Source organism: Eutrigla gurnardus (genome assembly GCF_963514095.1).
Source record: "Eutrigla gurnardus genome assembly, chromosome: 11".
Taxonomy (NCBI): domain Eukaryota; kingdom Metazoa; phylum Chordata; class Actinopteri; order Perciformes; family Triglidae; genus Eutrigla; species Eutrigla gurnardus.
The window spans coordinates 6,988,416-7,000,805 of NC_139925.1; the positions used below are offsets into that span (position 1 = coordinate 6,988,416).

The window sequence follows — 12,390 nt, forward strand, 5'->3', positions numbered from 1 at the left end:
TTAAAAAAACAGCACACTGCTTTCACTCACATTCCATAGAAATCAATTAAAACAATAGCATCGTTCGCCTCTTTCTCGTTTATTATCCAATCTTCTAAAAACAGTAAAAAACTTAGAAATAAAAACAAAATGTGCAACTGAGTAATTACAATCTAATGTCACTCATACGTGTGTACAAGATTCGGATTTGACCTTTGCAAATTTAGAGTAACACACACCTAAAAACATTGTCCCGTTTCCGCAAACAAAAAGTGGCGCGGTCCATCACTCATTCTGCGTGTTTGGAGGGTGAATCATCGTGTCTGTGATGTCGAAGGCTTCTATGAGTTCCTGGGGGGGCGAAAAACAGTAACAATAGAAGAATAACATTAATATCAAAGACACAAAACAAGGCTTTGTATCATCAGATTAAGTACTCTGTATTCAGGCCAGAAGTTGCTCACCTTCCATATTTTTGGGCTGATGGAGACGATGCACTGTTTACGGCTGTGTGATCCTCCAGCTTCCACCTCTCCCTCCTCTAGAGGCACTGAGACACAAAAAACACACACTGGTAAAAGAAATGTAATTCTCCGGCGTGAATAGAGCAACATAAAAGTACCATCTTCTCACCTAAACAAGGCAATTTTGAGTTATCCATGTACATCTTAGCCAACCCGTCCTGAAACACAGACAACACTGTTACACCCATGAAGCAACAATAGAGGGGAGACAACCTCAGCTTATTAAAAACAAAAAAGCTCACCCTGATCAGAAACGACGTGTGGAAGATGTTCTCCACCGTTCGGGAGAAGGACTTGGGGTCGATGACGAACTCGTAATAGGATATCGGTGATGTTGCTGTGATAAGAAACGGGGACACGTGAGCAAATAATCACGACGCAATGATGAAATGTTTATATCCGCGAGGTCGGCTTCACACTCACGATCATCTTTGTAATAACTCTTCAGGTATCCCAGGATCCTTTCCACCTCTTTCTCCGTCGCTTCCTGGTGGGAGTCTTCCATCCTCTTCAGCTGACAACACAAACATGATGCAGTGAGTATCTGGGATGTCAAAACCCCCTCAGACAACATAATGTACATTTCCAAATAGGGCTGCACCAAAAAATCGTTAAAAAAATCGCGATCTCGATTCACACATACACGTGATCTCATTTCTACACACGGCGATTCTGAAGCATTTTATATCTCGAGCTGCATCACAAATGCTCCTATTTCCTTCCGGATTTTTTGAAGCGCCCCCAAACGCAGCACTGCCGCTGCCTCCTCCCTCAACCTATGGTAAAGCGTCTTTACAACACGTGATTCAGTGGAGGAAGCCGCCTGCAGTTGTCCACAGGCAGCGGTGTTTCTCCGCGTCCCGTTCATTGCGCCGGACTCGACTCGCCGCCTCGGGAACGCTCACGAAAATCTTCTAAACTGAATGTTGTCGATCTATAATAAAGACAGATTCAGCAACTGCGTAGCTTATTTCTCGCTCAAAAAGTTTTCAGAAACACCTTTCGGTGAACTATTTTCATAAAATAAGAGAAAGTTTCCAAACGAGCCGCCATGTTGGTCTGCGTGAACTCCGGAGCAGACAGGACAGCTGTGAAAGTGATCGTCCAATCAGGTGCACGATTGCCTCCCGGAACTACTTTTCAAACATTGCGCTCCCGAACATGTACAATAAGCAGCGGGCAGTGGTTTAGGCAGAATTGTGGGAAATCGATAATTTTCCCGCTACATCTGATTTATGGTCCAGTCGGACCATCGAGCCGTATTTTTCCAGAATCGTGCAGCCCTATTTCCAAACATAACTGACCGACTTAGTCACTTTTGTCGGGTGATGGATGCCGCTACATGTATTAATAACTGTATCTTAGCTCCTTTCTTATAGTTCCGGTCCTTGATTGTGTGTCCTGTAGCTACGTAGGAGATATACCTGTAGCTTTTTGCCACTCAGTCCGGAGAGTAATCTCTCCGTTTTCCCACGGTCACATGCATGCAGACAAGTGGATTCATGGAGGTTTAGCTACCTGGGTAGGCATTATCCTTTGGGCTTCCTTGCTCGGTGCCTTCCTTTGCCGCTCTATCCTTTGTTTGGGGGGAGGCGGCTCTGCGTGGAACGAACCCATCCTGATGAAGAGAATCACGGGAATGAAAAAGGGACAGTAAGAAAAGCAGGGAAATAATTATTAACCTGGAAATAATAAACCGGTTTAAACTTAATGTGTACTCCCTCCTCTGATTCCTGGCTATAAGATGCAAATAATAACGAAGTCACAACTCTCACATGTACTGGAAGGAGGGCGCTGCCCTGACACAGCACTCTGCTCTCCTGGCCACTCTGTGCCAAGCATCCTGCGGCAGGTAGCCATCAGCTGCACCGCCGTTCTGCTGCTCGACATGCCCGTCTTCTAGCCGGTTCAGACCCATGAAGGACAGCTGTCGGAGGGGAGGAAAGAAGTCAACATGACCACCGCAAAATATACTGCCTCGATGCTCGAATTACAAACACATTCATTTTTATTTATATGGTTATCATGTGGCTTTCTATGCCATTTAAAAAAAAATGGTTCAGTCTCTCTGTGTGTTGGATGATAAAATACTTTTACAAAATTAAAGGCTGTGATTTGACCAAAACGGGAGATCAAATTTGCATTATTAAGTGTGATCTTTCAATGAAAACAGCAAGTGTCACTAGTTTAGAGTTGAGAGGCACACTGACGTCTGTGAATGTTGTTATAACAAAATAGCTGGACTTGTTAAAAAGGTGCATTCAATTTAGGTCACTCCGTTTTATACATTTAATTGACTGCTTTTTATTGACTTACCAGACTAATAAAAGGAGAAAATCCCCCTTCTACAGTTTTTCGAATGCTGGCTGATTCGGTCAAGCTCCCAAATGACATTTCCATTTATGCCATTATGAATGTGCATAAAACCATAAACTCACTCACGAGATGCTCAGCAAAAGCGGTGGGATCGAACGCGGTGCCCTCGGCGAACAGTTGGCTGGCTTTCTCCTTCCCCAGATCCGTGGCCACGACGAGGAGCTGGGCGTCCAGAGCTGCTTCTCTCGCCTGCCGGACTGCCGGGGGGAAAAAAACATGCACAGTTTAAACAGGAGCATTTGAAGCCAAGGGGATGTTTGGACTGTGGGATGAAACCAGAGCATCCAGGGGGGGGAGATTTGATCAGATTGTGTGCAACAATTCTCACACCTACCATCTTTAAAAAGTTTGTTTGCCTCTTCTAAAACTTCCGTGAGCCTGTTGTTGGTGGGACTGAGCATATCTTCTCTGTTTTCTGTGTGGGGTGAGACACAAGGATAAAAGTGCATCAACAAATAAAGTGATATTATAATAACAACAGCATCGTCTGTCTTATACTCACGTTGCACTGAGTTGATGAGGTCTCTGTACTTGCTCCGGATCTCCCTCCTGAGTCCCGGCTTATTGCCCTCTGCTTGCAGGTCAGCTGGGCCGAAGTCGGCGTCCCCCTCGTCGGCGTCGATTTGCCGTTCGTCGGCGTCGCTTTGCCGTTTGTAGGCTTTCTTTCGGCTAGTGGAGCCATTCTGCCGGGGGGCTTCCTCGTCGCTGCCTCCGCCGCCTCTGGCCCTCTTCATCTTCAACGGTAGTCAGTTAGCTGCGCGTTGTGACGTCGACGCCAAAGTCAACAAAGCACTACCTTCTGTCAACAACTCTCGATGAAACAGCGTGAAGACAACCCGATTCTGGAATCACTAATCGTGGTGTTCACTAGCGTAACCGATCGTCCCGAAGTTGAGCCAAAGATATTAGTAAAGTCAAAATAAAAACGCCAAGTCATTCATTAGGAAGCTAGGCCATACGCGTCGTATCAGATAAAAGCCGATTAAAACGATATGATTCATAATGCATTCGACTTACCGGTGTCGTATTACATGCGCGCGGAACTACAACTAACCGTAGCCAACGTTCGCTGTTTCAAAACGACATAACGGCGCAAAGCTAACGTTACATTAAATCTCAACGAAGCGCAGTTATTGCGTTATTGCAAATATGTTAATGCATTGTTAACACCAAGGCAGCTAACGTTTTATTTTTTTATTTTTAACAATCAGCCAAATCAGAAACAAACTTCTACCGGGCACAGCGGCTAACGCAAACACGGAAGTACGGAACAGTTCACCATCTCGTCCCCAGTTAGTTTTCACTGCATCTTTGGCGCTGAGCAAACGTTAGCCGTTGCTGCTAGCTCGCGAGCTCAGTTGCGTTAGCTGGCCGTTAAAACACGAATCTCTCCCCGTTCAAGCAAATGTCACAGCGAGGGCAAACCCACGGCGAGCTCTGGATAGTGTTAAAGTAGACCTATGACATGTTCTTTAGATAACTTCAACATAGCTTACCTGTGTGCAGATGGAAGACGCACCAGGGGCATTTCAGCAGGGTTGTAGAGGACGAAGTCAGTTTGGTTTTGACACGTTTCTTACCCGAGATAAGAAACGGAAAATTAACCTTACAATCAAATGGGAAACAATTCTCTAGTAATAATTATAATAATTTTAGTAGTGATAATCCAACGTTATAGTATGTCATTATATTGCTACGTTTCAAGGTAAAACACCTATACATTATTATTATTATTAAATTATATTAAATGATGCGTTTGAAACATTTGTGTCATTGATATGGTTGTTGAATGCTGAAGCTTTTACACGAAAAAACAACGGAATATGACTTGTACTGATTTGTTTGTTTTTGCGAGGTTGTTTGTAATCAAAACGCTGCCTAATTTAAAATTAACGTCCGTCTAACGAATGTGGAACTGACTTCGGTAGTCTTAACCCGCCTGTGGGGCGGGAAACGCGTCACCAGCGAGTTGGTCATCCCGTGGTTCCTCACCACCAGAGGGCGCGCTAATCATTTTAAGGGTCTGACGCTCAGGAGACGCTCTTTATTCTGTTTTTTTTGTTGACGGGGTAAGAAGCGTCGCTTTTTGTGCGCTTGTGTTGTTGTTTTTACATTTTTATGTTGTTTCTGTCAGTCAATTAAACATGTTTTTGAACCAACGTTTCACATATGAGTATTTTAGCTTAATTGCATCACAGTTAATACATATTGCTGAACTTTTACCTTTTAGTTGTGTCTTTTATGATTGTGTGACTTTTGTTTTAGGCTTCCCGTTATCATTATAGTGCGCTGTTCGCATATTTATGAGGCTACCATACATATCCCATTACTTTTTTACTAATTGTAATATCATTTAATATAGCTTTCTAGTGGCTGGGTTTACCTAAAATGTTAAATTATAACAAGTCATTGGTTATTTGGCTGCAAGAAAAAATATAAATAAACAAGGACAGGCATTTAGTTTTCTCACATTCGCATGAATAAAACTGAGTAAACATGTCAAGCCTCGGCCTGTCTCTCACAGCTGAGGTGAGAGAGACAGACAGGTGCTGCTGAGCGCTGCTTGCCTGGAAGGACGCAGCTAATCCCTCCATGACCTCAGTGCTGCAGAGCCGAGAGAAATGTAGCTTTACGTGGGAGCAGAGGGACCCGTAGGATCAGCACCCATAGGCGAGTTCGAGTTGCTCCACTATGGGGGAGCTGAGGCCCGCGTGTCCCCCCCTCGGGCCTCGACTAGACCTGAACAACTTTGACTCGGCCGACGCGGAGAGGAGTCGCTACGTCTTGACGAGCCCGCGCTCGCTGCAGTCGTGCACGCGACTCGGCGTCAAACCCGTCGCACTTCTGATCAAATCGCTGAACGAGTTCGTGGCCGAGCGGCGGGACGTGCCCTTCGAGGCGATGCGGGTCATGCACGACTCCTACGACAGGGAGAGGGTGAAGCTCTTGCGGATGTGCCGGGAGGAGAGGGAGAGGATTATCCGCGATGATAAGAAAGCGTCGGGCCCGGATGTGCTGCTCGGCACCGAGCTGAAGGGGTCCCTCCGGTATGCGGATCTGTGCTTTAAAGGGACCAGCAGGTCCACCTGCTCCAACAGAGGCGGGGGGAGCACCACCTGCAGCGTCAGCAGGTGCACCCCGGCTACTGAGAGGAAACTGGACAGGATCACCAGGGCCATCAAGAAGGAGACGAGTGTCACAGTGTCAGTGAGGGACCGCAAGATAGCGGCCCTCATGCTGGTGAAGCACCAGGAGGAGCAGGCCCGCCTGAAGCTGGGTCAGCGGGAGGAAGAGGGGCGACGGGAGGCCAGCAGGCAGGAGGAGGCCCAGCGGGCTCAGGCTGAGAAACAGAGGAGGAAGAAACTGAGGCACAGTATGAGACGCTGGCAGGAGGAGCTGGAGGGGCGCAGGAGGCTGAGGGAGTGCCAGGAGGGAGAGAAAGTGGGACAACTGGCGCTGGACGTGCTCCTGCAAGAAGACCGATGGAGGAGGCTGAAGGAGGAGGTGGAGGGACATCGCAGAGACCAGATAGGGGCCGCACAGCAAGAGGCATGCGGACGCAAACGCTACCAGGAGAAGCTGCTGAGAGAGAAGGGGGAGGTGGAGAAGAGGGAGCGAGAGAGGGAGAGCCAGGTGGCGGTGGAGAAGGAGCAGAAGGCCAGGAGGAGCAGAGCGGCTCGGGAGAAGGAGCAGGTGAAGAGGCTGCAGGAGGAAAATCGCAAGGAGCTGCTGAGACACATCCTGCTGAAGCAGCAGGCGCAGCAGCAGGTGGTGGAGGAGGAGGCCCACACGAGGAGCAAGCTTGAGAAGAAGCTGCAACGCTCCTGCGTGAGGCGAGCCCAGGTCGTGGAGGCCCGGGTGACGGAGCTGCAGGAGCGGGCGGTGCGGGAGGAGGAGCAGATCCAGAGGGCGCAGCAGAGGGCCAAGCAGCGGAGCCAGCAGCAGCTCACGCACAAACAAATCCTGGTGCAGCTGAGTCAGCGTCGCACGGACAGGGCCGCCGTGCACGCCTCCTCCCAGCAGAGGAGCAGAGCTCAGCAGACCCACCAGCACAACACTCACAGGCAGCTGTGCCACCAGAGGCTGAGGGAGAAGATCCTGAGGGAGGAGGAGGCGGCGAGGAAGGTCAGGGAGAGCTACATCCTGATGAAGGACTGGAGGAGGGAGAGGCTGCGGAGACAGCGGGAGCAGATCCAGGAGGAGGCGCACAGGCGGGCTCGGGCCTCCTTCCACATGATGGACCGGGTGAGGCAGCAGACGCACAGGCGAACCTTTGATCAGATGGCTCTGGAGGCTCAGCTGACCGCCTCCATGAGCCACATGACCCTCGGAAAGAATGCTGACCCCCCAGCCTGACTTCAGACGGACCCTCCACAGCAGCACCTCCTCTCACAAGCCTCCAGTTCCCTTCAGGCATTAGTTGACGCACTCGCCTGGAGCTGCTTTCAATCAGAGCTGCAGAAAAACAAGTGTTGTAACCAGGGAGCAGCTTGAGGATGAGTGTTTGGAGCTGCACAGGGCGCCTGCGATGGACCACTAGTGTTTCAGAGGTCTGATTTTAGGGTTGTAAAGACCCACAAAGTCACAGTTTCATTTGATGTGATGCCTTAGAGTAAGAGTCCCCGACATTGTGCCTACATTTTCAACTTTCTTTAGCATTTAAATCCATAACAGTAGAGGATAACATGCACCAAAGTAATGCTTTATATTAGTATTACTCCATGAAATTAAGCAGTACATTGCTGTGACCCCTAAGGCTAGGCGGCATCATGTCTCTGAGCTGTGAACGACGCAACCAGACTGATTTTATTTTATCAGATACAATAAATATTCTACAAAAATCTCTTTCTTCTGTATCCTGTGAATCTTCTTGCAACCCTTGGGATTTTTCTTTGGACACCTTCGATCAACAGAAATATATTTCATAATCGATGTGCTGAATTCATTTTTCATGCAAAAAATGGGCTCTCGAATATGGAGATTTCCTGTTTTTCCTCTGTGTTACATCATATTCCACCAGTGATCATGACACATGATACATGGTTTCGCCTTTTACAAATAAAAAACTGAAAAGTGTGGCATGCGAAAGTATTCCGCCGCCCCCTGAGTCAATACTTTGTTGAACCATCGTTCGCTGCAATTACAGCTGCAAGTCTTTTGGGGTATGTCTCTACCAGCTTTGCACATCTAGAGACTAGCATTTCTACCCATTCTTCTTTGCAAAATAACTCAGATTGGATGGAGAGCATCTGGGAACAGCAATTTTCAAGTCTTGCCAGAGATTCTCAGTTGGATTTAGGTGTGGATTTTATATTTACTTTGATTGGGCCATTTTGACACATGGATATACTTCGATCTAAACCATTCCATTGTAGCTCTGGCTGTAAGTTTAGGTTCCTGCTGGAAGGTGAACCTCCACCCCGGTCTCAAGTCTTTTGCAGACTGACAGGTTTTCTTCCAAGATTGCCCTTATTTGGCTCCATCCGTCTTCCCATCGGCTCTGAGCAGCTTCCTTGTCCCTGCTGAAGAAAAGCATCCCCCCAGCATGATGCTGCCACCACCATGTTTCACGGTGGGGACGGTGTGTTCAGGGTCATGTGCAGTGTTAGTTTTCCACCACACAAAGCATTTTGCATTAAGGCCATAATATTCTGATATCTATCTATCATTGGGAATCAATAAGACCTGTGCTTGTAAAATTACTTTAAAAAAAAAGGTTTATCATATGTTTGAAGCATGATCAGTAATTCATCTAATGTGGGGATTAAATGTTGCAGAAAACTTTCAACGTTCAACAACCGGAGGAAAGATTTTGTCAGACAGTGATTTCAGGATTTATGGATCTCGTTGTCAACAATGAAATTCTGAAGTATTGATCATGAACTATGGTTTTAAACTGAGTGTCACCAAAGCCACCAAAATGTTGTTTAATGGAAAATAACTATTTTTTTGTGTTTTTTTCGTAAAAAACAACAGTGACATCAAGAAATCAAACTGGCATTTAAAGGGTTAAAATCCTCAAAATGATTGAATGTTTGGTAGTTTTGAGCAGGGCGGAAGTTGTTAAAGAGATTTACGCAAAAAAAAGTAGAAAAAAATATTCAATTTTTATAGCAGTTTTTTGGAGGTGGACATGTATGTCCCTAGTGGCCAATTAGGGTAGTACATTTGTTACACTGTTCTAGTGATCTATTAAAAAAAAAAAATTCAATTCCAAAATTTGTCAAGAGAGAGGCTTTATTAAGAAAAATTGTGCCATATGCACTAACACAGCCACAATTATAGCCAGATTAAGCGGACAAATTTGCCCAAATGGACAAAAATGTCCCTAGTGGTGCCTATATATCTGAAAATCAAATAAATTGTTTTTTTTGTGCCCATATCTCTAATCAACACTGGTGGTTGTCTACTTTTCCTCAAAACATGTGTTGTGTGTGCAAATAAGAAATAAACTAAAAAGAGCAGAACATTAAGCAGAATGAGCAAACATGTTTTTACTTCCCATAAACTACAAAGAGGGAACCGACAAAGAGAGCGGTTCCTAAAGTGTCAGAGGCAAAGATTCAATTAAGCATCTGCATCTGGGAGTACCTGCTTGGAAACCACAGATATGTACAATATTTGGCAGATATTATTCTTTTAGGCGTGGTGGCAGTCGCCCTACACATAATTGCCCTGACGCATCTCAATCAGTCATCATGCAGCCCGAGGGCCAGCAGCATCGGGATCCCAACCCCGAGGACCAGAGTGAGGCTCTCCAGGAGCCCCAGGTGTCGCCGGTGGTGGGCCTCGGCCCCGGTGTGCTGCTCGTGGTCCGAGTGGGGATGGGCCGTCCTGCTGCTGCTGACCTCGGGGAGAACGTGCACCGTGGCCACGTAGAGGAAAGTCCCGGCCGAGAAGAGCATCCCCACACCTGTCGCAATGAGCTGGTTCTGAGACGAGCGGGCAGACTGCAGACGCAAACACAACGGATCAAATAACGTTGAAACTGTTGGAAAAAAGACCCAAGATGGCTGAAGGGTGCTTTCTTACCGCGTGTAATATGAAGTAAGTGGGGACGGCAAGTAGAGGCGCTGCAGCTGAAAAGGCCAACAAATGTCCCTGAATGTGCTTTTTTCCAAGGCCAGCATGCATCAAAAAAGAGACCAAACCAAAAGCTGCAGGCGCCTAGGAGATAAGAGACCATCTCTATTACATCTCCTTACACACTTCTATACATCCTTCAATGAAACGTTCTGTCAGGGAAACTCACCTTGTGTAGGATCACTGCTAAAAATACTACAACTTGCACCGTCACTTGACCCGTGGCCACAGCTGCACCCAGAGCGAATCCATCAGCTACAATGCAAACAACATCAGATTCATGGGCTCAACAATCTAAATAAACTACATTTACATCAAACTGGTGGATGAGTGTCATTTAATGTGTCTGTTTGCTGCCAAGAACAAATAAGGGTGTGCGAGGAAAAGTAGGGCACTTGCAACATGAGATCACAAGAGGAAATGAACTCCAGGGCATTGTTGGCTGGAACTCATGAAACCATTGTGTGCTTTAGGCAGACACAATAAAACAGTATAATAAATGGTGTAAAAGTTACCTGCAGCGTGAATAACCAGCCCCAAAGTGGCCGTGATGCCCACACTGTTGGATAATCCAGTCGCCTGGTCGGAGAGGTAACTTCCAATCTGATCCACTACGAACATTAGGATGAACCCGAAAGTCAAAGAGACCCCGATGATGAACTGAGGTGGACGGTCCGTCTCTGTGGACGTTGCATTTGTATTGTTCAGACTGGATGGGACATGAGGGGGGGAGGATGCTGCAGGGAGAAGGATTTGACATTTTTAAATAAAACATAAAAGACAACAAGGAAGAACAGCTTGTGCTTCATCGCTGATGTCACGAGGTGAGGCGAGGTGAGGATGGCTCGGCTCACCTCTCCACGACTCTCCCAGTAAGTCCACTCCCTCAGGGATGGTGATGGCCAGCGCTGTCCCACACAGGAGTCCTGCCCCCAGGATGGACACGAACCGCAGGCTCCTCTGTGGAGCCACACCAGATTTAAATCAATACAATAATATACATAATTGTATCATAATTATGGAATTATAAATATTCTAATAATATTTCAATTTGACATGCAATAGCTGGAGGGAGTTCTCAGATTTCTATGGTAATAAACACTGGTGTTCATTCACGAGAACGTCACCAACATCCTCCAACAATACAACAAAAGAAGAGAAACACTAACCTCGGAGAGTCTGAACAACAGTGGGATGAATCCCAGTGCAAAACAACCCACAAACATCGCCACCGACATTAAAGTGATAGCCAACCATCCTTCCATGACGGCGTCTCCTCCTCCTTCTCCTTCTCCTTCAGAAGTGATGATGTGCTACATCTTATCGTTGCTTCTGCTGGAAGCTGACAGTCCGTTCTCACCGGGTCACTTGTTGCAACCCACAATACCTGCGTGCCATTCTGCATTCCATGTCACGCCTCGAGGTTTCACTGAACACCACTGCAGCAGCAGCAGCAGGAGGAGGAGGAGCAGCAGGAGGAGCAGGAGGAACAGGAGGAGGAGCAGCAGTAGGAGGAGGAGGAGCAGGAGGAGGAGGAGAAGGAGGAGGAACAGCAGCACCCAGTGTTGGACACTGAGAACTGTCCCATCAGATCTGGTCCTCCAATCATCGTCCTCCATTCTTCCAGGAATGCAGGTTTCACGTTTCCAAAGAAAATGAAAGAGTTGCTCAGAGCTGGAAAAAACAAACAGTGTAGTGGTGATAAAAATTTTAAACAGAAATACTTGATATAAAAAGACATGTTGGTGTCTTTTTGTGCAGTTTAATTGTTGATGTTGCATTCATTGTATCATTTTCCCTTTAAAATGGTTAATTGTGTTGTTGTGCATACTAATGCTAATCATTTAGCTTTTCATGAGATACCATTTCTTTGTTATATGTGACTCTAGTTTTCCCAGGAAGAAGCGCCCACATCAACATTGCCAATGGCATGGCTGTGTTCATCTTCATGGATTTCCTCTGCATGGCGCCCATCTCCTTCTTCGCCATCAAGGTTCCCCTCATCACGGTTACCAACTCCAAGATTCTGCTGGTCCTCCTCTTCCCCATCAACTCGTGTGCCAATCCTTTCCTCTACGTCATCTTCACTAAGGCTTTCAGGAAGGACGCTTGGCAGCTCATGAGGGCTGCTGTCAAAGCAAGGCCAGCACTGCTGCAAAAATCCGATAGAGAGAGACTTGGGATCTAATAAAAAAGGATACTGCACAGGAATGAGGCTGGCTGAAATACCACAGGAGGGCTGTCACCTGAAAGAGGAGGGAGAGCTCACCTGAAAACAGCTTTTTACTCTTAATAGGACAGGAAATATTTGGAGGGAATAATTTACTTGTAGACATCTATTATTTTGACAATGGTGACACATTTTAAAAAAAAAGGCCATGGAAATGAATCTTCAAAATATAAAGATTTTAAAGAAATACTACTAAAT

The 12,390-nt window shown here is 46.5% G+C and overlaps 3 protein-coding genes across 4 annotated transcripts; 1 reads left to right on the plus strand and 2 right to left on the minus strand.

Annotated features, from left to right (window-relative positions):
* Positions 1-59: 59 nt before the first annotated feature.
* nsmce4a (NSE4 homolog A, SMC5-SMC6 complex component) lies at positions 60-4,428 on the minus strand. Of its 2 annotated transcripts, XM_084021389.1 has the most exons (11): positions 4,376-4,428; positions 3,382-3,633; positions 3,214-3,294; positions 2,946-3,076; positions 2,279-2,430; positions 2,022-2,121; positions 927-1,017; positions 746-840; positions 613-661; positions 444-529; positions 60-330 (listed from the first exon to the last, which is right to left on the minus strand). In XM_084021389.1, exons 2-11 carry the CDS (start codon positions 3,611-3,613, stop codon positions 265-267), a joined length of 1,083 nt encoding a protein of 360 aa, XP_083877515.1. In that variant the 5' UTR covers positions 3,614-3,633; positions 4,376-4,428; the 3' UTR covers positions 60-264. The 2 variants fall into 2 exon arrangements, with proteins under 2 accessions (XP_083877515.1, XP_083877514.1); XM_084021388.1 differs by lacking the exon at positions 4,376-4,428 and having other exon boundaries at positions 3,382-4,332.
* Positions 4,429-5,491: 1,063 nt separating this feature from the next.
* Positions 5,492-7,706, plus strand: LOC311020921 (uncharacterized protein). The gene has a single exon (XM_084021187.1). It carries the CDS (start codon positions 5,571-5,573, stop codon positions 7,233-7,235), a length of 1,665 nt encoding a protein of 554 aa, XP_083877313.1. The 5' UTR covers positions 5,492-5,570; the 3' UTR covers positions 7,236-7,706.
* Positions 7,707-9,208: 1,502 nt separating this feature from the next.
* On the minus strand, positions 9,209-11,290 carry LOC311020803 (zinc transporter ZIP9). Its single transcript, XM_084021020.1, has 6 exons — positions 11,132-11,290; positions 10,817-10,922; positions 10,478-10,699; positions 10,132-10,217; positions 9,912-10,046; positions 9,209-9,829 (listed from the first exon to the last, which is right to left on the minus strand). Exons 1-6 carry the CDS (start codon positions 11,225-11,227, stop codon positions 9,569-9,571), a joined length of 906 nt encoding a protein of 301 aa, XP_083877146.1. The 5' UTR covers positions 11,228-11,290; the 3' UTR covers positions 9,209-9,568.
* Between the last annotated feature and the right edge of the window lie 1,100 nt (positions 11,291-12,390).

Excerpts from the sequence above, each read along its gene's own strand:
- nsmce4a (XM_084021389.1), bottom strand. The coding sequence starts at position 3,613 with ATGAAGAGGGCCAGAGGCGGCGGAGGCAGCGACGAGGAAGCCCCCCGG. Across the intron at positions 530-612 it reads CTCAAAATTGCCTTGTTTAG|TGCCTCTAGAGGAGGGAGAG; the intron begins GTGAGAAGATGG and ends TTTGTGTCTCAG. Across the intron at positions 331-443 it reads TCAGCCCAAAAATATGGAAG|GAACTCATAGAAGCCTTCGA; the intron begins GTGAGCAACTTC and ends TCGCCCCCCCAG.
- LOC311020921 (XM_084021187.1), top strand. The coding sequence starts at position 5,571 with ATGGGGGAGCTGAGGCCCGCGTGTCCCCCCCTCGGGCCTCGACTAGAC.
- LOC311020803 (XM_084021020.1), bottom strand. The coding sequence starts at position 11,227 with ATGGAAGGATGGTTGGCTATCACTTTAATGTCGGTGGCGATGTTTGTG. Across the intron at positions 10,700-10,816 it reads ACTGGGAGAGTCGTGGAGAG|CATCCTCCCCCCCTCATGTC; the intron begins GTGAGCCGAGCC and ends TTCTCCCTGCAG. Across the intron at positions 10,218-10,477 it reads GCTGGTTATTCACGCTGCAG|CTGATGGATTCGCTCTGGGT; the intron begins GTAACTTTTACA and ends TTTGCATTGTAG.